At 38.8% G+C, this 26,164-nt stretch overlaps 1 protein-coding gene across 1 annotated transcript in view; it reads right to left on the reverse strand.

Moving 5' to 3' along the window:
* Positions 1-26,164, reverse strand: part of PCYT1B (phosphate cytidylyltransferase 1B, choline) — a 408,274-nt gene that overhangs the window by 88,159 nt on the left and 293,951 nt on the right. The window contains exons 3-4 of the mRNA XM_053704615.1: positions 21,965-22,081; positions 8,364-8,515 (exon numbers count right to left, since the gene is read on the reverse strand). Coding sequence (XP_053560590.1) covers positions 8,364-8,515; positions 21,965-22,081 — 269 coding nt within the window. The remainder of the gene's footprint in view (positions 1-8,363; positions 8,516-21,964; positions 22,082-26,164) is intronic.

The following is a 26,164-nucleotide window of genomic DNA, read 5'->3' on the forward strand; positions in this document are numbered from 1 at the left end:
CCAATATTAAAAAAAAAAAACCCTTACACTAAAGCCCCAAATAGGCATTTACAGTTTTAGAAGTCCGGCGGAGGTTTTCTTCCATGCGGGGAGCTATCATCTTCATCCACAGCGAAGGGGGCGTAGAGTGTTTTTTTAGATTAGGGTTTAATGGGAAATTTGCAAAAGAGCTGAATGCCCTTTTAAGGGCACTGAAAAAGCGCTGAATGCCCTTTTAAGGGAAATGCCCATACAAATGCCCCTTTAGGGGCAATGGGTAGTTTAGGTTCATTAGTGTTAGGTGTTTTTATTTTGGGGGGTTTGGTGGGTGGGGTTTTTACTGTTAGGGGGGACTTTGTTTATTTTTAATGTAAAAGAGCTGATTTCTTTAGGGCAATTCCCTACAAAAAGCCCTTTAAAGGGCTATTGGTAGATTATTCTTAGATTGGGGGAGTTATTTGGGGGGAGGGCTTTTTTATTTTCATAGGGATTAGGTTTTTAAAAACAATATTTTGGATAGTGTTGTTTATTATTTTTTGTAATGTTAGCCTTTTTTATTTTCTTTAATTTTAGATTAATGTAATGTAATTTTTTTTAATTTTAATTGTTATGTAGTATTTTTTAATGTAATTAAGGGATTAATTTAGGGGGTGTTAGGTTAGCGGGCTTAGTCATTAAATTAGTTTTTTGCATTGTGGGGATTGGTGGTTTAGGAGTTAATAGGTATATTAGGTTTAATGCGTTTTGGGGGGTTCGGCGGATTAGGGGTTAATAAATGTATTAGGTAGTTTGAGATGTGGTTCACTGATTTAGGAGTTAACAATTTTATTGTTTTTTTCTTAATACTTTGTGCAGGCGGTTAGTATATTTTTTTTCTTAATAGTTCGTACGGGCGCTTTTTTTTTTTTTTTTTTTTTTTTTTTTAAATACTTATTGCGGACGGTTAGGTGTTTTTTTTAATACTTATTGCAGGTGGTTATTTTTTTTTTTGTAATGCTCCATTTGCCTTCTCTGCATACCTGTGGATTCCAAAAATGGCAGGGTGGTGAAAGAATCCATCTTACGACCGCTGCACCTTAACTTATGTTTCTGTGAAACAGTTGCATTCGCAGCATGTTAAATCGGCCCCTAAGTATTATTGCATTGTCTTTTTATTATGCGCTTGTCGACTATTGTAATTCTACTATATTTCATGGTCCATTAAACAACGAGACAGACAATTGTAGATACTAGCTCCTCCCTGCTTTAAATGCCCAAACAGCACCAAAAAGATCACATATCAGCAACACAAAATCATACAGCAACCCTGAGCACAACAGTCATTTGAATTGGTATGACAGTGTATCATAGAGTAAGCCGAAAAAGAAAAAGTTTAGCCAGGTATTTTGGATAAATAAAGTATAACTTTTATTCCAGTGTTACATATAAAATAAGAGAGGGATGTAACCCCCTAATAGAACAGGACTGACGCGTTTCGGCTGTAAAGCCATACTCATAGCCCATAAAAACCTCACTCCCATCCCAATCATTAAGAACCTTGCTCTATATTCTGATTGATGGATACAGTAATTGGATAATTTATTCTTGAAAAATGCAGGGGTAATCAGTAAACATATGATAAATAAGTTGTCAAACATAATAAAATTACATCATAGGTACATTATGATCCAACATTATAGATAACCTATGCAATATAATGGCATTAATATCATGATACTCTGTTCACATGCAATTCTTATAATTAAAGGTTTTAGAGCAAGTGATAGGTGTCCTCCCCCCCTAAGCAAAAATAGGATCCTTACAAATAGAGAGTGTATGTGCAAAAATCACGGCTTCAGATAGGGCTCATCCACACTAAGCTCACCTTCAGGGCAATATACTGATGATATTTATAATATTTATAATAATTATATTAATAATCAAAATAGAGAGGAGGGACAATGGATGCATATATATATATATATATGGATGTCCATCTCAGCTACTAGGAGTGATATTATAATATCAAGATGTGCCCAATAAGTCTTTATCCCACGAATGGACAGCCCCAAGTTATCCTCAACCACACTACTGTCTAAAAGTTATGTATTAGTGCCATCCCTATCTATCATCTGGTAAAAGCGATAAATAACATAAAATATAAAATATACACCTAGTGTGTGTCCCCAAGATGGGGGGGGATACCAGATGTTCATGACCAGTAATTAATCAAATCATACTCGGAATTCAGACCCAGTGGTCTCTTTGTCTGAAGTCTGAATATTCAGTACATCTCTTGTCTTGACAAAATTTTGTATCTGTCCCCACCCCTCCTTTGGGGCAACACTCTCTCAATGATCATCCACTTGAGAGAACTGCAATCCTTGTCATGTCGTCTCACAAAATGAGCCACCAAGGGCATGCTGCTCTTGCCCACATTAATCGTGGACAAATGTTCACGTATCCTTGAGCGCACGTCCCTGGTGGTTAACCCCACATATTGAAGATTACAAACTGAACACCAGAGTAGGTACACACACTACATGGATCTACAGTTGAGAAAAGATGTCTCAAAAGTCTCCCCTGTCACTGTTGACGAAAAGGAAGAGTCCACATGGACATACTTGTAAGCCTTGCACTGCGAGTAGCCACATCTGTAAGTCCCCTTGTGTCTAAGCCATGATGATGATGTGGTTGCAGAATCTGGTTTATTAGGTTGAGAGGGGGAGATCCGACTGTTAATGGATCTATTTTTCCTATAGGCAAACCTACAACCCCTTTTGACCACGTCTGCAAGGGCATCATCTGCTACCAATATCTGAAAGTGATGCTGTCTCACACCAAAGATGTCCAGGTATTGTGAAGAAAAGTCGGTAACAAATGTCAATGTATTGTCAGTAGTTTTTTGGGATTTCACCCTATCCTTAAGGAAATCCTCCCTAGACATGTTGTTAACTTCATTCCTAGCCTTTTTGATCACATTCCTACTATAACCGCGTTCTTGCAGACGATTTTCCAAATCATCCGCATGCCTATTGAAGCTATTAGTCAGGGTATAATTTCTCTTAAGCCGCACAAATTGTCCCTTAGCAACAGAGTACGGCACATGTCTAGGGTGACAGTTCCTAGCATGTAGGAGACTGTTCCCGGATATAGGTTTCCTGTAGACCTCCAAAGTGACTATACCTGAGGACCATCCTCTCAATTCCAAGTCAAGATAATGCACCACGTTTTTGTCAAACTCATATGTGAAACATAGATTCAGTTCGTTATTTCCTAGGTATTCAACAAACCTTCCAGCCATATCTCTATCTCCATGCCAAATAAAGATCAGATCATCTATGAATCTATGGTAAAACCTAATTGCAGACCTGAAAGGATTTCTATTGGCGTAGATGTGGGACCGCTCCCACCAACCCATAAACAGGTTGGCGTAGGTGGGCGCAAATCATGCGCCCATGGCGGTCTCACATCTCTGCCGGTAGAAATCACCCTCAAACTGAAAGAAGTTGTAAGACAATAAAAAGTTGGTAACTTCCAGTATAAAGGTTCTGAGGGGCTCACTGTGCGACGTTTCATTCTCCAAGAAATAGGTTATAGCTTTTAAGCCCCATTGATGTGGTATTGAATAATACAACGCAACAACGTCCACAGTGAGCCAAAAATAATCCTGTGTCCATTGTATCTTCTCAACTAGATTCAGAATATGTTTAGAATCCTTAGTATAACTGGGGCGAGACCTCACCAGTGGCTTTAGGATGTCATCCAGCCACTCAGAGAGGTGCTCCAACATGGACCCAATACCACTCACGATGGGTCTTCCTTGGACATTTTCAAGTGTTTTATGCACCTTCTGCAAATTATGGAACAGTGGAATAACTGGATGTTCCACGTAAAGATATTGGAGGGTCTTGACATCAATCAGACCCTGCTCCATGGCCCCATCAAGTAGGTGCATAAGTTTACGTTGAAAACTATTAGTGGGGTCCTCTTTCAAATGTTCATAACTGTCAGTATTCCTCAACTGTCTCAATGTCTCATTAATATAATCAGGGCCAACTGCTCGTTTCTGGTCATATTACTTTTGGGACATTTCCGTGTTTGTAAGAGGTTTCTCAAGTCCACCTCAACTCATCTATAAAAAGTTTCAACTATGTTCCCTCTGCTCTGAATGGGGTAGAAGGTGGAGGGGTTTATATATCTCTTAAACATTCCAGGGGTTACACCCCCTACCATTGTTGAACCTTCACTCTCTAACTCCCTAAGAGCCATTAAGTCATATGTCTCATGGAAATCTAGTTCCTGGTGTACATCCCATGAATCAGGAACCCAGCAGGGTACTGTACCATGGTCCTGGCTTGTATTTGAAAAATGTTTACGCAAAGTTATATTACGTATGAACTTGTTTAGGTCAAACATAGTTCTAAACAAATTAAAATTGACTGTAGGTACAAACCCTAGAACAAGGTGCAGTACCCTAACCTCATCTGATGTTAATACATGGCTGGAGAGATTTATGACGGTTTGTATTTTGACAGAACCCGGGTCTGTCATATTGGGTATCTCCCATGTTGGGATGATCATTGAGAGAGTGTTGCCCCAAAGGAGAGGTGGGGACAGATACAAAATTTTGTCAAGACAAGAGATGCAAAAATTGTCAAGACAGATAAAATTTTTTGTCAAGACAAGAGATGTACTGGATATTCAGACTCCAGACAAAGAGACCACTGGGTCTGAATTCCGAGTATGATTTGATCAATTTTTGGTCATGAACATCTGGTATCCCCCCCCCCCCTCATCTTGGGGACACACACTAGGTGTATATTTTATATTTTATGTTATTTATCGCTTTTACCACATGTTAGATAGGGATGGCACTAATACATAACTTTTAGATAGTAGTGTGGTTCAGGATAACTTGGGGCTGTCTATTCGTGGGATAAAGACTTATTGGTCACATCTTGATATTATAATATCACTCCTAGTAGCTGAGATGGACATCCATATATATATATATATATATATATATATATATGCATCCATTGTCCCTCCTCCTCTCAATTTTGATTATGAATATAATTATTATAAATATTATAAATATCATCAGTATATTGCCCTGAAGGTGAGCTTAGTGTGGATGAGCCCTATCTGAATCTGTGATTTTTGCACAAACACTCTCTATTTGTAAGGATCCTATTTTTCCTTAGGGGGGAGGACACCTATCGCTTGCTCTAAAACCTTTAATTATAAGAATAGCATGTGAACAGAGTGTCATGATATCAATGCCATTATATTGCATAGGTTATCTATAATGTTGGATCATAATGTACCTATGATGTAATTGTATTATGTTTGACAACTTATTTATCATATGTTTACTGATTACCCCTGCATTTTTCAAGAATTAATTATCCAATTACTGTATCCACCAATCAGAACGTAGAGCAAGGTTCTTAATGATTGGGATGGGAGTCAAGTTTTTATGGGCTGAGAAATGGCTTTACAGCCGAAACGTGTCAGTCCGGTTCTATTAGGGGGTAACATCCCTCTCTTATTTTATATGTAATACTGGAATAAAAGTTATATTTTATTTATCCAAAATACCTGGCTAAACTTTTTCTTTTTTGGCTTATAACTTTTTTGCCTTTTTGCCAGGATATGAGCTGCACTGCCTGCCGGATTTTGTTTGCAACATAGGGGGAATCTCATTGATCCAGTTTGAAGCCAGACGAGGATTTACAATTATAATTTGCTCTTGCTCGTATACCCGATAAGGTTAGATTACACTGGATTTAGTTACCTCAACGCCGAGTCTGTATTACGGAGTACTCAGGGTCCACCGCGATTGGCAGAATGAAGGAGCTGACCGGGTCAGTACGTCATTATCGGCAGACTTACCGCTGAGTAGGAAATAGGAGCGAGCCTGCTTGTTGACGTTACCTGGTACACTGCGAGGATGCTCGATCCGCATTTTGTGGACAGGCTGGAGCCCGGGATAGCGCATTGCACCAAGCGGGACACATCAAGACGAGAGCGGGCAAGACTGTGTGGATTTCATACATATGCCTACCCTAATGGATGTTTTGAGTGTGCGGTTGGGACCCTGATACCGGCTTCTTGGTGAGTGACAACTTTTTACTATCTATTCATTTATATTGCTGAACTCTAAATCGGAGATCTGGATGAAATCTTTTTTTCTGTGCATATGGTTGAGTGAGTAATTTTTGATAACTGAACACACTGACATTGGACTGATAACTCTTATAACCCTTATCTGTGTTTGTATATTAATTCCCCTTTTGAATACATTGTGGTTTGAGCTACTGGGCCTACGCAATATAAACAAGGACATTTGATATAATTAAACCCCAGCGCATCCGGCTAAAGTTATTGGGCAGATACATATTTGTTTCCTGTTGGGACTCTTTTTCTTTGTTTTATATAGTGTATCATAGAGTACCATAAGGGTTAAGCTTAGTTCTTTGTGTATCAATTAGGAATGGGTTAAAGGGACATAAAACACTATTTTTCTTTCATGATTTAGTTTGAGCATGCAATTTATAAGAACTTTCCAATGTACTTCTATTATCAGATTTTATTAATTTCTTGTTATCCTTTGTTAGAAAACAGGAAGGTAATCTTAGGAGTGTGAACGTGTCTGCAGCACTAATATGGCAGCAGTTTAACAGCAATGTTATACATTAGCAGGAGCACGTGATGGCAGCACTATATCCTGTCATGTAGTGCTCCAGACATGTGCACGCTACCTATATCTAGGTATCTCTTCAACAAAGAATAACATGAGATCGAAGCAAATTTGATAACAGAAGTAAATTGGAAACTTTTTTAAAAAAAAAAGTTTCATGAGTTTCATGTCCTTTTAAGGTCTACTTTCTATTTATTAGTAATAAAATGTTTAAAGGGACAGTCTACACCAGAATTTTTATTTGTTTTAAAAGATAGATAATCCCTTTATTACCCATTTCCCAGTTTTGCATAACTAACACATTTATAATAATATCCTTTTAACATCTGTGATTATCTTGTATCTAAGCCTCTGCAAACTGCCCCTTTTTTCAGTTCTTTTGACAGACTTGCAGTCTAGCCAATCAGTGCCTGCTCCCAGATAACTTCTCATGCACGAGCACAGTGTTATCTATATGAAATACGTGAACTAACACCCTCTAGTGGTGAAAAACTGTTAAAATGCAATCTGAAAGAGGTGGGCTTCAAGGTCTAAGAAATTAGCATATGGTTAAGGTTAAGCTTTCAACTAAGAATACCAAGAGAACAAAGCAAAATTGGTGATAAAAGTAAATTGGAAAATTGTTTAAAATTACATGCTCTATCTGAATCATGAAAGTTTATTTTGGCCTAGACTGTCCCTTTAAGCATAGATATCAGTAAAGGTTAATCACAAGTATGTGTATCACTCATATTGGAATTTTTGAAAAACAGAAGTGCCAATTTTGGATAAATCTTTGTTTTTGGATCAGACTTGTGAAAGCTTTTCTTTATCTTTCATCCTGCCTCTTATATATTTCTTATTTCTTAGTAAATATCAGAGAGGGCATCATGGCAGGGCTTACAGCCTGTCCACCTGACATTACTGTGGCATTTCCCAAAAGTAATTTCTTATGCACCTTCACCCACAATTCTGCAAAAGCTGGGATTGTCAATCATCCCAGTCATAGGGGCCAATTTATTATCGGTCTGTCCGACATGATCCACTCAGCGGATCATGTCTGACAGACATCGATGAATATTACAGCATACACTGTCGGCATTTATCATTGCACAAGCAGTTCTTGTGAACTGCTTGTGCAATGCCACCCCCTGCAGATTAGCAGGGGGTGTCAATCAGACTGATCGTATAGGATTGGGCGGATTGATGTCCGCAGCCTCAGAGCAGTCGGACCAGTTATGGAGCAGCGGTCTTAAGACTGCTGCTTCATAATTGCTGTTTCCGGCGAGCCTGAAGGCTCTTGCGGAAACAGGAGCATCAAGCTCCATTCAGAGCTTGATAATTCCGCCCCATAGTCTTAAAGGGTTATGAATCCCACATTTTTTTTTCATGATTCAGATAGAGCATTCAATTTTAAACAACTTTCTTTTTTACTCCTACTATCAATTTTTCTTCGTTCTTTTGGTATCTTTATTTGAAAAGCAAGAATGTAAGCTTAGGAGTCGGACCATTTTTGGTTCAGCACCTGGGTAGTGCTTGCTGATTGGTGGCTTAGTGTATTTCTCATCACATTTCTCCAACTGGATATAATACAGCAGCATCTATTTCTCAAAGTATTTCAATTACATTAATTATTGTCAGATACAATTTATTTGAGATGGGTCTTATGCATGATCAACAAATATATGCTCATAATAAAACAGGAAAATAAAATAGTTACCTTATGTTTTTCTAAGAACTCTGGAGTTAGAGTCCATGGGGCATCTGTGATGACTTCATCCACATAACGACAATGCCTGAGAGCTTCATATCGCTCAGTTTCATTCATTACTGTGAAGCCTTTATACTTATGAGTTAACTCATCACTGCAAACTGATAAACATAGAAAATGTTGGTAGGTGGTCTCATTGTAAAGAGTAGCAAGTCATGATTCAAAACAGACCATGAAAAAAATGCGAGGGAATTATGTCATAAAAGTAGCACACATGACTATACAGTGTATCAGTACAAAAATATAATTTTATAGAACATTGCATGGCTATTTCTTAAAATATAAATAAGTAGTAAATAAAGTAAATGCAAGATTCTATACATACGAAAATTGTATAGCTATGCATGTGAATATATATCATATTTAAAGTATAATATATGACCTAACATAACAAGACAATGAATATGCTGTAGTCTGTCTTTTGATTTTTAACTACTGGTACAATTACAATATTCTACTCATCTAGGTCAGCTTTCAGACTTGATATGTAAGCAAAGAATTATACATAAGAATAAGAAATGACAATCTTGGCAGAAAAGGAAAAGTATGAGGGATATTTTGGATAAAGATAAACTGGCAAAATGGTCTTTTTAGGGAACAAAGAGAATAAAAAGCAAATGGGAGGAGACAGAAGATAAATTCAGGCTCTAATGCGACCCCTTCTATGCCTTAGCAGATAAACCAATATATAATCCATTCATAATGTATTATTAAGTATACACACTGGCATTCAAAAGTTTGGGGTCAAAGAAAAGCAAATTTTCTTGTCCATTAAAATAACATCAAATTGATCAGAAATACAGTGTAGACATTGTTAATGTTGTACATGATTATTGTAGCTGGAAATGGTTGAAATTTAATGGATTATCTACATAAGCGTAAAGAGGCCCATTATCAGTAACCATCTGTCCTGTGTTCCGATGGTAGAAAACAATTTTGCAATTATGTTAGCACAGATGAAAACTATTGTGCTGATTAAAAAAGTCATAAAACTTGCCTTCCTTACGGCTAGATTTGGAGTTTTGTCGGTAACGACCCGAAAAACTAACGCCGGCTTTTTTCTGGCCGCACCATAAAAATAACTCTGGTATTGAGAGTCCACATAAAGGCTGCGTTAGGCTCCAAAAAAGGAGCGTAGAGCATTTTTAACGCAGCTTCAACTCTCGATACCAGAGTTGCTTGAAAGCAGCCAGCCTCAAAAACGTGCTCGTGCACGATTCTCCCATAGAAAACAATGGGGCTGTTTGAGCTGAAAAAAAACACCTGCAAAAAAGCCGCGTTCAGCTCCTAACGCAGCCCCATTGTTTGCTATGGGGAAACACTTCCTACGTCTGCACCTAACACTCTAACATGTACCCCGAGTCTAAACACCCCTAACCTTACACTTATTAAAACCTAATCTGCCGCCCCCGCTATCGCTGACCCCTGTATATTATTTTTAACCCCTAATCTGCCGCTCCGTAAACCGCTGCTACTTACATTATCCCTATGTACCCCTAATCTGCTGCCCTAACATCGCCGACCCCTAAATTATATTTATTAACCCCTGGAATCAGCCAATCAGAATCAAGTTCAATCCGATTGGCTGATTCGATCAGCCAATCAGATTGAGCTTGCATTCTATTGGCTGTTCCGATCAGCCAATAGAATGCGAGCTCAATCTGATTGGCTGATTGGATCAGCCAATCGGATTGATCTTGATTCTGATTGGCTGATTCCATCAGCCAATCAGAATATTCCTACCTTAATTCCGATTGGCTGATAGAATCCTATCAGCCAATCGGAATTCGAGGGACGCCATCTTGGATGACGTCCCTTAAAGGAACCGTCATTCGGCTAGTAGGCGTCGGGAGAAGAGGATGTTCCGCGTCGGAGGTCTGCAAGATGGATCCGGAAGAAAGAAGATTGAAGATGCCGTTGATAGAAGACTTCATCCGGATCATGGACCTCTTCAGCTCCCGCTTGGATGAAGACTTCAGCCGGATCATGGACCTCTTCAGCTCCCGCTTGGATGAAGACTTCAGCCGGATCATGGACCTCTTCAGCCCCCCGCTTGGGCTTGGATTAGGACATCGGAGGAGCTTTTCAGGACGGATCGGTGAACCTGGTAGGGTGAAGACAAGGTAGGAAGATCTTCAGGGGCTTAGTGTTACGTTTATTTAAGGGGGGTTTGGGTTAGATTAGGGGTATGTGGGTGGTGGGTTGTAATGTTGGGGGGGGGTATTGTATGTTTTTTTTTACAGGCAAAAGAGCTGAATTTCTTGGGGCATGCCCCGCAAAGGGCCCTGTTCAGGGCTGGTAAGGTAAAAGAGCTTTGAAATGTAGTAATTTAGAATAGGGTAGGGCATTTTGTTATTTTGGGGGTCTTTGTTATTTTATTAGGGGGCTTAGAGTAGGTGTAATTAGTTTAAAATTGTTGTAATATTTTTCTTATGTTTGTAAATATTTTTTTATTTTTTGTACTTTAGCTAGTTTATTTAATTGTATTTATTTGTAGGAATTGTATTTAATTAATGTATTGATAGTGTAGTGTTAGGTTAATTGTAGGTAATTGTAGGTAGTTTATTTAATTAATTTAATGATAGTGTAGTGTTAGATTTAATTGTAACTTAGGTTAGGATTTATTTTACAGGTAATTTTGTTATTATTTTAACTAGGTAACTATTAAATAGTTCTTAACTATTTAATAGCTATTGTACCTGGTTAAAATAATTACAAAGTTGCCTGTAAAATAAATATTAATCCTAAAATAGCTACAATATAATTATAATTTATATTGTAGCTATATTAGGGTTTATTTTACAGGAAAGTATTTAGCTTTAAATAGGAATAATTTATTTAATAAGAGTTAATTAATTTTGTTAGATTTAAATTATATTTAATTTAGGGGGGTGTTAGTGTTAGGGTTAGACTTAGCTTTAGGGGTTAATACATTTATTAGAATAGCGGTGAGCTCCGGTCGGCAGATTAGGGGTTAATAATTGAAGTTAGGTGTCGGTGATGTTAGGAAGGGCAGATTAGGGGTTAATACTATTTATTATAGGGTTAGTGAGGCGGATTAGGGGTTAATAACTTTATTATAGTAGCGGTGCGGTCCGCTCGGCAGATTAGGGGTTAATAAGTGTAGGCAGGTGGAGGCGACGTTGAGGGGGGCAGATTAGGGGTTAATAAATATAATATAGGGGTCGGCGGTGTTAGGGGCAGCAGATTAGGGGTACATAGCTATAATGTAGGTGGCGGCGCTTTGCGGTCGGCAGATTAGGGGTTAATTATTGTAGGTAGCTGGCGGCGACGTTGTGGGGGGCAGATTAGGGATTAATAAATATAATACAGGGGTCGGCGGTGTTAGGGGTACATAAGTATAACGTAGGTGGCGGTCGGCAGATTAGGGGTTAAAAAAAATTATTCGAGTGTCGGCGATGTGGGGGGACCTCGGTTTAGGGGTACATAGGTAGTTTATGGGTGTTAGTGTACTTTAGAGCACAGTAGTTAAGAGCTTTATAAACCGGCGTTAGCCCAGAAAGCTCTTAACTACTGACTTTTTTCCTGCGGCTGGAGTTTTGCCGTTAGATGTCTAACGCTCACTTCATAAACGACTCTAAATACCGGAGTTAGAAAGATCCCATTGAAAAGATAGGATACGCAATTGACGTAAGGGGATCTGCGGTATGGAAAAGTCGCGGATGAAAAGTGAGCGTTAGACCCTATTTTGAGTGACTCCAAATACCGGCGGTAGCCTAAAACCAGCGTTAGGAGCCTCAAACGCTGGTTTTCACGGCTAACGCCAAACTCCAAATCTAGGTCTTAGACTAGTTGAGTATCTGGAGCATCCGCAATTGTGGGTTTAATTACAGGCTCAAGATGGCCAGAAACAAAGAATTAAATTTTGTCAGTCTATTTTTGTTCTCAAAAATGAAGGCTATTCCATATGAGAAATTGCCAAGAAACTGAAGATCTCGTACAACGCTGTATACTACTCCCTTCACAGAACATTGCAAACTGGCTCTACCAAGAATAGAAAGAGTAGTGGGAGGCCATGGTGCCCAAATGAGCAACAGGACAAATACACTAGAGAATCTAGTTTGCGAAATAGATGCCTAACAGGTCTTCAACTAGCAACTTCATTAAATAGTACCCACAAAACATCAGTCTCAATGTCAACAGTGAAAAGGCAACTCCAGGATGCTGGCATTCTAGTAAAAAAGTTGTTATGGACAGACAAATCTAAGTTTGAGGTGTTCGGATCACAAAGAAGAACATTCGTGAGATTCAGACCAAATGAAAAGATGCTGGAGGAGAACTTGACACCATTTGTCAAGCATTGTGAAGGCAATGTGATGGTCTGGGTCTGCTTTGGCTGTGGTAAAGTGGGAGATTTATACAGGGTATGAAAAAGGAAGGCTATCACTCCATTTTGCAACGCCATGCCATACCCTGTGGACAGCACTTTATTAATGCCAATTTCTTCCTACAACAGGACAATGAACCAAATCACAGCTCCAAACTATACAAGAACTATTTAAGGAAGAAGCAGTCAGATGGTATTCTGTCATTAATGGAGTGGGCAGCACAGTCGCCAGATCTCAACCCTATTGAGCTGTTGTGGGAGGAGCTTTATCATATGGTACATAAGAAGTAACCATCAAGCCAATTCAGGGAGGTGCTTCAGGAAACATTGGGTAAAATCTCTTCAGATTACCTCAACAAATTGACAACTAGAATGCCAAAGGTCAGCAAGACTGTAATTGCTGTACATGGAGGATTCTTTAACAATAGCAAAGTTTGAAGGACACAATTATTTAACTTAAAATGTATTTTATCTAACCTTGTCAATGACTATATTTCCTATTCAAATTATTTTCATGTATGTTTTCAAGGAAAATAAGGAAATGTCTAAGTGACCCCAAACATTTGAACACCGGGTGCGCTATACCGGGTACGTAAAGAATGCAACAAATGAGCGGTATTGCACTTTCCGTAGCGCTGCCATTGCAAGTTACTGGAAAACCTCCTTGTGCTGTGTGGTATGGTGCGTTAAGCCTAAACCGCCACCCCCCGGTGGGACAACAGGACAAATACACTAGAGAATCTAGTTTGAGAAATAGATGCCTAACAGGTCTTCAACTAGCAACTTCATTAAATAGTACCCACAAAACATCAGTCTCAACGTCAACAGTGAAAAGGCAACTCCAGGATGCTGGCATTCTAGTAAAAAAGTTGCTATGGACAGACAAATCTAAGTTTGAGGTGTTCAGATCACAAAGAAGAACATTCGTGAGATTCAGACCAAATGAAAGGATGCTGGAGGAGAACTTGACACCATTTGTCAAGCATTGTGAAGGCAATGTGATGGTCTGGGGCTGCTTTGGCTGCGGTAAAGTGGGAGATTTATACAGGGTATGAAAAAGGAAGGCTATCACTCCATTTTGCAACGCCATGCCATATCCTGTGGACAGCACTTTATTAATGCCAATTTATTCCTACAACAGGACAATGAACCAAATCACAGCTCCCAACTATACAAGAACTATTTAAGGAAGAAGCAGTCAGATGGTATTCTGTCATTAATGGAGTGGGCAGCACAGTCGCCAGATCTCAACCCTATTGAGCTGTTGTGGGAGGAGCTTTATCATATGGTACATAAGAAGTAACCATCAAGCCAATTCAGGGAGGTGCTTCAGGAAACAATGGGTAAAATATCTTCAGATTACCTCAACAAATTGACAACTAGAATGCCAAAGGTCAGCAAGACTGTAATTGCTGTACATGGAGGATTCTTTAAAAATAGCAAAGTTTGAAGGACACAATTATTTAACTTAAAATTTATTTTATCTAACCTTGTCAATGACTATATTTCCTATTGAAACTATTTTCATGTATATTTTCAAGGAAAATAAGGAAATGTCTAAGTGACCCCAAACATTTGAACACCGGGTGCGCTATACCGGGTGCGTAAAGAATGCAACAAATGAGCGGTATTGCACTTTCCGTAGCGCTGCCATTGCAAGTTACTGGAAAACCTCGTTGTGCTGTGTGGTATGGTGCGTTAAGCCTAAACCGCCACCCCCCGGCATCGCAGACACTAAATAAAATTATTAACCCCTAAACCTCTGCCCCCCACATCGGTACCAATAAACTAAAACTATTAACCCCTAAACCGCCACCCCCCAACAACGGTACTAGTAAACTAAATCTATTTACCCCTAAACTACCGGCCCCCACATCGGTACTAATAAACTAAATCTATTAACCCCTAAACCGCCAGCCCCCACATCACAACACACTAAATTAAAATATTAACCCCTAAACCTAACACCCCTATACCTTTAAATTAAACTTACAATATAACTATCTTTACATAAATAAAAAATAATGTGTTTATAATAGTATTTGCGATGCGGGAGGGTGGTGGTTTAGGGGGTTAATACTTTATTATAAGAGCTGTTTAACTTAGGGCAATGCCCTACAAAAGGTCCTTTTAAGGGCTATTGGTAGTTTATTGTTAGGTTAGGGGGTGTTTTTATTTTGGGGGGCTTTTTTATTTTTATAGGGCTATTAAATTAGGTGTAATTGTTTTTATTTTTGATTATTTCATTTATTATTTTTTGTAATCTTAGAGGTTTTTATTTTTCGTAATTTTAGTGTTTTTATAGGGCTATTAGATTAGGGGTAATTTTAATTATTTTGGATAATTTAGTTTTTTATTTTTGTAATCTTAGATATTTTTTCAAAATATTAGGTTTATTTAAATTTGTAATTTAAGTTGTTTATTTATTTCGTAGTGTTAGTTTTTTCTTTCATGTAATTAGCAAGAGTCCATGAGCTAGTGACGTATGGGATATACATTCCTACCAGGAGGGGCAAAGTTTCCCAAACCTCAAAATGCCTATAAATACACCCCTCACCACACCCACAATTCAGTTTTACAAACTTTGCCTCCGATGGAGGTGGTGAAGTAAGTTTGTGCTAGATTCTACGTTGATATGCGCTCCGCAGCAAGTTGGAGCCCGGTTTTCCTCTCAGCGTGCAGTGAATGTCAGAGGGATGTGAGGAGAGTATTGCCTATTTGAATGCAGTGATCTCCTTCTACGGGGTCTATTTCATAGGTTCTCTGTTATCGGTCGTAGAGATTCATCTCTTACCTCCCTTTTCAGATCGACGATATACTCTTATATATACCATTACCTCTGCTGATTCTCGTTTCAGTACTGGTTTGGCTTTCTACAAACATGTAGATGAGTGTCCTGGGGTAAGTAAATCTTATTTTCTGTGACACTCTAAGCTATGGTTGGGCACTTTGTTTATAAAGTTCTAAATATATGTATTCAAACATTTATTTGCCTTGACTCAGAATGTTCAACATTCCTTATTTTCAGACAGTCAGTTTCATATTTGGGATAATGCATTTGAATTAATCATTTTTTCTTACCTTCAAAAATTTGACTCTTTTTTCCCTGTGGGCTGTTAGGCTCGCGGGGGCTGAAAATGCTTCATTTTATTGCGTCATTCTTGGCGCTGACTTTTTTGGCGCAAAAAATATTTTCCGTTTCCGGCGTCATACGTGTCGCCGGAAGTTGCGTCATTTTTTGACGTTATTTTGCGCCAAAAGTGTCGGCGTTCCGGATGTGGCGTAATTTTTGGCGCCAAAAGCATTTAGGCGCCAAATAATGTGGGCGTCTTATTTGGCGCTAAAAAATATGGGCGTCGCTTTTGTCTCCACATTATTTAAGTCTCATTTTTCATTGCTTCTGGTTGCTAGAAGCTTGTTCTTTGGCATTTTTTCCCATTCCTGAAACTGTCATTTAAGGAATTTGATCAATTTTGCTTTATATGTTGTTTTTTCTCTTACATATTGCAAGATGTCTCACGTTGCATCTGAGTCAGAAGATACTACAGGAAAATCGCTGTCTAGTGCTGGATCTACCAAAGCTAAGTGTATCTGCTGTAAACTTTTGGTAGCTATTCCTCCGGCTGTTGTTTGTATTAATTGTCATGACAAACTTGTTAATGCAGATAATATTTCCTTTAGTAAAGTACCATTGTCTGTTGCAGTTCCTTCAACATCTAAGGTGCAGAATGTTCCTGATAACATAAGAGATTTTGTTTCTGAATCCATAAAGAAGGCTATGTCTGTTATTTCTCCTTCTAGTAAACGTAAAAAATCTTTTAAAACTTCTCTCCCTACAGATGAATTTTTAAATGAACATCATCATTCTGATTCTGATGTCTCTTCTGGTTCAGAGGATTCTGTCTCAGAGATTGATGCTGATAAATCTTCATATTTGTTTAAAATGGAATTTATTCGTTCTTTACTTAAAGAAGTACTAATTGCTTTAGAAATAGAGGATTCTGGTCCTCTTGATACTAATTCTAAACGTTTGGATAAGGTATTTAAATCTCCTGTGGTTATTCCAGAAGTTTTTCCTGTTCCTAATGCTATTTCTGCAGTAATTTCCAAAGAATGGGATAAATTGGGTAATTCATTTACTCCTTCTAAACGTTTTAAGCAATTATATCCTGTGCCGTCTGACAGATTAGAATTTTGGGACAAAATCCCTAAAGTTGATGGGGCTATTTCTACCCTTGCTAAACGTACTACTATTCCTACGTCAGATGGTACTTCGTTTAAGGATCCTTTAGATAGGAAAATTGAATCCTTTCTAAGAAAAGCGTATCTGTGTTCAGGTAATCTTCTTAGACCTGCTATATCTTTGGCTGATGTTGCTGCAGCTTCAACTTTTTGGTTGGAAACTTTAGCGCAACAAGTAAAAGATCATGATTCTCATGATATTATTATTCTTCTTCAGCATGCTAATAATTTTATCTGTGATGCCATTTTTGATATTATCAGAGTTGATGTCAGGTTTATGTCTCTAGCTATTTTAGCTAGAAGAGCTTTATGGCTTAAGACTTGGAATGCTGATATGGCTTCTAAATCAACTCTACTTTCCATTTCTTTCCAGGGTAACAAATTATTTGGTTCTCAGTTGGATTCTATTATCTCAACTGTTACTGGTGGGAAAGGAACTTTTTTACCACAGGATAAAAAATCTAAAGGTAAAAACAGGGCTAATAATCGTTTTCGTTCCTTTCATTTCAACAAAGAACAAAAGCCTAATCCTTCATCCTCAGGAGCAGTTTCAGTTTGGAAACCATCTCCAGTCTGGAATAAATCTAAGCCTGCTAGAAAGGCAAAGCCTGCTTCTAAGTCCTCATGAAGGTGCGGCCCTCATTCCAGCTCAGCTGGTAGGGGGCAGGTTACGTTTTTTCAAAGAAATTTGGATCAATTCTGTTCACAATCTTTGGATTCAGAACATTGTTTCAGAAGGGTACAGAATTGGTTTCAAGATGAGACCTCCTGCAAAGAGATTTTTTCTTTCCCGTGTCCCAGTAAATCCAGTGAAAGCTCAAGCATTTCTGAATTGTGTTTCAGATCTAGAGTTGGCTGGAGTAATTATGCCAGTTCCAGTTCCGGAACAGGGGATGGGGTTTTATTCAAATCTCTTCATTGTACCAAAGAAGGAGAATTCCTTCAGACCAGTTCTGGATCTAAAAATATTGAATCGTTATGTAAGGATACCAACGTTCAAGATGGTAACTGTAAGGACTATCTTGCCTTTTGTTCAGCAAGGGCATTATATGTCCACAATAGATTTACAGGATGCATATCTGCATATTCCGATTCATCCAGATCATTATCAGTTCCTGAGATTCTCTTTTCTGGACAAGCATTACCAGTTTGTAGCTCTGCCGTTTGGCCTAGCTACAGCTCCAAGAATTTTTACAAAGGTTCTCGGCGCCCTTCTGTCTGTAATCAGAGAACAGGGTATTGTGGTATTTCCTTATTTGGACGATATCTTGGTACTTGCTCAGTCTTTACATTTAGCAGAATCTCATACGAATCGACTTGTGTTGTTTCTTCAAGATCATGGTTGGAGGATCAATTTACCAAAAAGTTCATTGATTCCTCAGACAAGGGTAACCTTTCTGGGTTTCCAGATAGATTCAGTGTCCATGACTCTGTCTTTAACAGACAAGAGACGTCTAAAATTGATTTCAGCTTGTCGAAACCTTCAGTCACAATCATTCCCTTCGGTAGCCTTATGCATGGAAATTCTAGGTCTTATGACTGCTGCATCGGACGCGATCCCCTTTGCTCGTTTTCACATGCGACCTCTTCAGCTCTGTATGCTGAATCAATGGTGCAAGGATTACACAAAGATATCTCAATTAATATCTTTAAAACCGATTGTTCGACACTCTCTAACGTGGTGGACAGATCACCATCGTTTAATTCAGGGGGCTTCTTTTGTGCTTCCGACCGGGACTGTAATTTCAACAGATGCAAGTCTCACAGGTTGGGGAGCTGTGTGGGGATCTCTGACGGCACAAGGAGTTTGGGAATCTCAGGAGGTGAGATTACCGATCAATATTTTGGAACTCCGTGCAATTCTCAGAGCTCTTCAGTTTTGGCCTCTTCTGAAGAGAGAATCGTTCATTTGTTTTCAGACAGACAATGTCACAACTGTGGCATACATCAATCATCAAGGAGGGACTCACAGTCCTCTGGCTATGAAAGAAGTATCTCGAATTTTGGTTTGGGCGGAATCCAGCTCCTGTCTAATCTCTGCGGTTCATATCCCAGGTATAGACAATTGGGAAGCGGATTATCTCAGTCGCCAAACGTTGCATCCGGGCGAATGGTCTCTTCACCCAGAGGTATTTCTTCAGATTGTTCAAATGTGGGAACTTCCAGAAATAGATCTGATGGCGTCTCATCTAAACAAGAAACTTCCCAGGTATCTGTCCAGATCCCGGGATCCTCAGGCGGAGGCAGTGGATGCATTATCACTTCCTTGGAAGTATCATCCTGCCTATATCTTTCCGCCTCTAGTTCTTCTTCCAAGAGTAATCTCCAAGATTCTGAAGGAATGCTCGTTTGTTCTGCTGGTAGCTCCGGCATGGCCTCACAGGTTTTGGTATGCGGATCTTGTCCGGATGGCCTCTTGCCAACCGTGGACTCTTCCGTTAAGACCAGACCTTCTGTCTCAAGGTCCTTTTTTCCATCAGGATCTGAAATCCTTAAATTTAAAGGTATGGAGATTGAACGCTTGATTCTTGGTCAAAGAGGTTTCTCTGACTCTGTGATTAATACTATGTTACAGGCTCGTAAATCTGTATCTAGAGAGATATATTATAGAGTCTGGAAGACTTATATTTCTTGGTGTCTTTCTCATCATTTTTCTTGGCATTCTTTTAGAATACCGAGAATATTACAGTTTCTTCAGGATGGTTTAGATAAGGGTTTGTCCGCAAGTTCCTTGAAAGGACAAATCTCTGCTCTTTCTGTTCTTTTTCACAGAAAGATTGCTATTCTTCCTGATATTCATTGTTTTGTACAAGCTTTGGTTCGTATAAAGCCTGTCATTAAGTCAATTTCTCCTCCTTGGAGTTTGAATTTGGTTCTGGGGGCTCTTCAAGCTCCTCCATTTGAACCTATGCATTCATTGGACATTAAATTACTTTCTTGGAAAGTTTTGTTCCTTTTGGCCATCTCTTCTGCCAGAAGAGTTTCTGAATTATCTGCTCTTTCTTGTGAGTCTCCTTTTCTGATTTTTCATCAGGATAAGGCGGTGTTGCGAACTTCTTTTGAATTTTTACCTAAAGTTGTGAATTCCAACAACATTAGTAGAGAAATTGTGGTTCCTTCATTATGTCCTAATCCTAAGAATTCTAAGGAGAAATCGTTGCATTCTTTGGATGTTGTTAGAGCTTTGAAATATTATGTTGAAGCTACTAAATCTTTCCGAAAGACTTCTAGTCTATTTGTTATCTTTTCCGGTTCTAGAAAAGGCCAGAAAGCTTCTGCCATTTCTTTGGCATCTTGGTTGAAATCTTTAATTCATCTTGCCTATGTTGAGTCGGGTAAAACTCCGCCTCAGAGGATTACAGCTCATTCTACTAGGTCAGTTTCTACTTCCTGGGCGTTTAGGAATGAGGCTTCGGTTGATCAGATTTGCAAAGCAGCAACTTGGTCCTCTTTGCATACTTTTACTAAATTCTACCATTTTGATGTATTTTCTTCTTCTGAAGCAGTTTTTGGTAGAAAAGTACTTCAGGCAGCGGTTTCAGTCTGAATCTTCTGCTTATGTTTTTCATTAAACTTTATTTTGGGTGTGGATTATTTTCAGCAGGAATTGGCTGTCTTTATTTTATCCCTCCCTCTCTAGTGACTCTTGTGTGGAAAGATCCACATCTTGGGTAATCATTATCCCATACGTCACTAGCTCATGGACTCTTGCTAATTACATGAAAGAAAACATAATTTATGTAAGAACTTACCTGATAAATTCATTTCTTTCATATTAGCAAGAGTCCATGAGGCCCGCCCTTTTTTTGTGGTGGTTATGATTTTTGTATAAAGCACAATTATTCCAATTCCTTATTTTATATGCTTTCGCACTTTTTTATCACCCCACTTCTTGGCTATTCGTTAAACTGAATTGTGGGTGTGGTGAGGGGTGTATTTATAGGCATTTTGAGGTTTGGGAAACTTTGCCCCTCCTGGTAGGAATGTATATCCCATACGTCACTAGCTCATGGACTCTTGCTAATATGAAAGAAATGAATTTATCAGGTAAGTTCTTACATAAATTATGTTTTTTAATCATGTAATTTAGGATTTAATTGGTAGTTTATTTTATTTTATTAGAATAGTTGTTAGGTTTATATTTATTTTAAGATAGTTATATTGTAACTTTTAATTTAAAGTTAGGGGGTGTTAGGTTTAGGGGTTAGTAGTTTAATTTAGTTTTTTGCAATGTGGGGTGCCGGTGGTTTAGGGGTTAATAGGTTTAGTTTATTAGTTACGATGTGGGGGGCTGGAGGTTTAGGGGTTAATAGGTGTAATATAGTATTTGCGATGCGGGAGGGTGGCAGTTTAGGGGTTAATAATAGGTTTATTTTAGTGTTCGCGATGTGGGGGGTAGGCAGTTTAGGGGTTAATAGGTTTATATAGTGTTGGCGATGTGTGTGGGCGGGGATTAGGGGTTAATAGCTTTATTTAATAGTAGCGATATGGGTGGGCGATGGATTAGGGGTTAATAAGTTTAATAAAGTATTTGCAATGCGGGAGGGTGGTGTTTCATTGGTTAATAGGTGTTAGTGTACTTTGTAACATTTTAGTTATGAGTTTTTGTTTTGCATAATCCATAACTACTGGTCTCAGATCGTGGAATGAATCGTATCGGTATTGGCTGTAACGCAAGCATTTTAGCTGGAAAGCAGAACCTGTAATACGGTGCTATGGAAAATCCCGCACTCAAACGTCATTTTTTGAGTGCGGAATGGACATTGCGTTACAGGCTAAAATGCTTGCGGTATACCAATGGCCAATTTTTCAGCGGTATAGCCGCACCGCATCATAGCGCAAAACTTGTAATCTAGCCGTTAGTAATTGTGAATATATTTATTTATCATTAGTGTAACTAGCTATCTGAGTCAAATAATGCAGAGTGCTTTCTTTAGCAATCATCATATACATGTTTTACCTCCAACTAGCAAGTAGCTGTTTGGAAACAGGTTTTTGGCTTGCATAAGGGCTCTTGCATGACCTGAGTGGAAAAGATCAAATATTCCATCTGCGTAAACCCTGACAGGTCGGTCAGCTGTAAAAGAAAAACCAAAGACATTAGTCATCTCCTATATCCCATAGGAGCAGAGTTATATTCCTCTCTCATTGTACTATTCAACAGTAAATATAAGGTACATAGATATATAGAGTAATATCCCACTCCATAAGATAATTTTCTCTGTTATTTACCTTTTCCATACTAAGCGCTAGATTATAAGTGGAGCGCTAAATGATCGCGCCCCTGCAAATGTGAAAATTACAAGTGGCTGGTAATTAGCGCTCAGAAAATTAACCAGAGATCAGATTAATAAAAAAAATAACTGCACTAGGCAGTTTTGGGGATTAAAGTTGGCGGGTGTGCGGTGTTAGAAAAAAAAAGCACTGAAAAGTGCCTTTACATTGCGGTCTATGGAAGCTGTGTGTTCCCAGTAAATATATATATGTATATGCTTATATACATATATATTTATGTGTTTATATGTGTATATACACATATTAACACATAAATATATATGTATATAAGCATATACAGGTACATATATATTTAAAAATGCTGCAATTGCTGTGCTACTTACCCCCTTCACTGCGCTTAGGTTCTGTGCCGTCTCTGACGGCATCAGAACGAGTCTCCTAGTGGTCGTGTTCACATTGCGCTTAACTTGTAATACCAGCGCACATTAGTGTGTGCTGGTATTACTCCATGGAGTGCAAATATCACTTTCACAAAAGCAATATTTAGCGCTCCACTTGGAATCTGGCCCTAAATACATTTCATGTGTGACCCACTAAAGATTTTTTTTCTTTCATCTCATAATGAAACCCGACTACTTACAGGGATATGTGACACCCTTATTTGAAAGAGGGAAATCTGCCCTTTCAGATTCTTATGCCCCTGTAAACTACGGATCATTGCCATACAAATATATATTAGCAGTTAAAGTGTTATTTTGCTTGCTTACCTTCCTCACTAAAAATCTGATAATATTTTGGGCTATATTACGAGTGATGCACTAAGTGTATTTTGCCTCTCTTTGCTAGTTTAAAGTTAACGCGTTCCTTTGATCACCTATATATACATATAGGCATAGATATATATTTTACCAAAAAACATCATTCATATATATATATATATATATATATATATATATATATATTAGCGCTGCGGAATCTGTTGGCGCTCTACAAATAACCGATAATAATAATAATATATATATATATAAATATGTATTCATGAATAGATGGAACAAATTCTGCTAAGTGAAGAACATTGGAATGTGAAATATTCAGAATTCATTGAGAGAGGTCAAGTTAGCTTGAGTATGGGTGTTAGGCTTTTTTTCATTTTTCACACTCCTTTGAAGGGGGAATCCGTTATCTCAGTTGTGATTTTCTAAGTTCAACCCAATTTTACACCTGTTATCTAATCTGTTTTGTTCTCTTGGTATTCATTGTTAAAAAGGAGAACTAGGTAGGCTCAGGAGCTGTTGATTGGTGGATGCACATATATGTCTCCTGCTACTGGCTCAACTAACGTGTACAGCTAGTTCCTAGTAGTGAATTGCTGCTTCTTCAACAAAGGATACCAAGAGAATGAAGCAAATTAGCTAATAGAAAATAAAATGTGAAACAACTTTGCATTTTACTTCTATCTGAATCATCTGAAATTAAAAAAAAAAATGGGTTTCATGTCCCTTTAATGGGGCACTCCACCTACCATTCTGATTTAGTATGTGATATAAAAAAGAGAATGAGCTTTTTTTTTAATGAATGGTCAAACCTTTTCTAATTTGCAGGTGTTTACCATAAACACAAAGTGGTATGACACCCCAGTCTGGAAAAAGGGAAACCTTTTTTAGAACTGAGGGGTTTTATACCCCTGTCATTAGGCATCCAAAATCCATTTAATACCAAATGTATTTACTTTATAGTGGCAGTGCCTCCATATGATCCCCTTTTTCCTATATATGGCACAAAACAAACACAACAATATTCCTAATTCCTATTTTAAATAACAGGTGATTGATATACCAGTATAACTCACCTTTATATTAAATTGCTTTTACAACGAGCTTTAAAGGGACGATATCACCACAAAATAAGCACTACAATAGGGCAAGTGACCTATCTTTAAGAGGAGAGGCCATTCTTTTTAGTTGTCTGATGCCCAGGTGGCTATTAGATAAACATCATGGGGCCCATTTATCAAGCTCCGGATGGAGCTTAAGGGCCCGTGTTTCTGGCGCACCTACAGGCTCGCCAGCAACAGCAGTTATCAAGCAGTGGTCTCTAGCGCTGCAGAATCTGTTGGCGCTCTACAAATAACCGATAATAAATAATAAAATAAATAATAAAGACTGCTGCTCCAGACACAGCCGAACATCAACCCGATCGAGTACGATCAGGTTGATTGACATCTCCCTGCTGGCGGCCGATTGGCCATAAATCTGAGGGGGCGACATTGCACCAGAAGCTCACAAGAGCTGCTGGTGCAATGCTGAATACGGATCAGGTCCGCCAGACCTTTGGTAAATATCCCCCCATGACTAAAGTGATCACCAGACACAAAATACACAGAAAAACGTGATCCATGAAAGCAGTAAAATCCTGCTTTTTAAAATGAATAATCTATCTTGTTCCAGCTGCCAGGTAATTGCCATGATAATTACAAATACTTGTATTTATATAACTGTCAAGTGAATGTCATAGTATAAGGGGCAACCTGGCTACAACTGCTTGTTTTTTTGTTGTGTTTTAAGGTTTTGAACAAAAAAAATAACAGTCGTCATCTGGTGAAAAACACAAGTGCAGGATTGCAATGAGATATACGCATGTATTTCTATACATATATATATGTGTGTATATATGTATGTACATACATATATACAAGGAGTGCAGAATTATTAGGCAAATGAGTATTTTGACCACATCATCCTCTTTATTCATGTTGTCTTACTCCAAGCTGTATAGGCTCGAAAGCCTACTACCAATTAAGCATATTAGGTGATGTGCATCTCTGTAATGAGAAGGGGTGTGGTCTAATGACATCAACACCCTATATCAGGTGTGCATAATTATTAGGCAACTTCCTTTCCTTTGGCAAAATGGGTCAAAAGAAGGACTTGACAGGCTCAGAAAAGTAAAAAATAGTGAGATATCTTGCAGAGGGATGCAGCACTCTTAAAATTGCAAAGCTTCTGAAGCGTGATCATCGAACAATCAAGCGTTTCATTCAAACTAGTCAACAGGGTCGCAAGAAGCGTGTGGAAAAACCAAGGCGCAAAATAACTGCCCATGAACTGAGAAAAGTCAAGCGTGCAGCTGCCAAGATGCCACTTGCCACCAGTTTGGCCATATTTCAGAGCTGCAACATCACTGGAGTGCCCAAAAGCACAAGGTGTGCAATACTCAGAGACATGGCCAAGGTAAGAAAGGCTGAAAGACGACCACCACTGAACAAGACACACAAGCTGAAACGTCAAGACTGGGCCAAGAAATATCTCAAGACTGATTTTTCTAAGGTTTTATGGACTGATGAAATGAGAGTGAGTCTTGATGGGCCAGATGGATGGGCCCGTGGCTGGATTGGTAAAGGACAGAGAGCTCCAGTCCGACTCAGACGCCAGCAAGGTGGAGGTGGAGTATTGGTTTGGGCTGGTATCATCAAAGATGAGCTTGTGGGGCCTTTTCGGGTTGAGGATGGAGTCAAGCTCAACTCCCAGTCCTACTGCCAGTTTCTGGAAGACACCTTCTTCAAGCAGTGGTACAGGAAGAAGTCTGCATCCTTCAAGAAAAACATGATTTTCATGCAGTGAAAATGCTCCATCACACGCGTCCAAGTACTCCACAGCGTGGCTGGCAAGAAAGGGTATAAAAGAAGAAAATCTAATGACATGGCCTCCTTGTTCACCTGATCTGAACCCCATTGAGAACCTGTGGTCCATCATCAAATGTGAGATTTACAAGGAGGGAAAACAGTACACCTCTCTGAACAGTGTCTGGGAGGCTGTGGTTGCTGCAGCACGCAATGTTGATAGTGAACAGATCAAAACACTGACAGAATCCATGGATGGCAGGCTTTTGAGTGTCCTTGCAAAGAAAGGTGGCTATATTGGTCACT

The sequence above is a fragment of the Bombina bombina genome, chromosome 3, assembly GCF_027579735.1.
Source record: "Bombina bombina isolate aBomBom1 chromosome 3, aBomBom1.pri, whole genome shotgun sequence".
Taxonomy (NCBI): domain Eukaryota; kingdom Metazoa; phylum Chordata; class Amphibia; order Anura; family Bombinatoridae; genus Bombina; species Bombina bombina.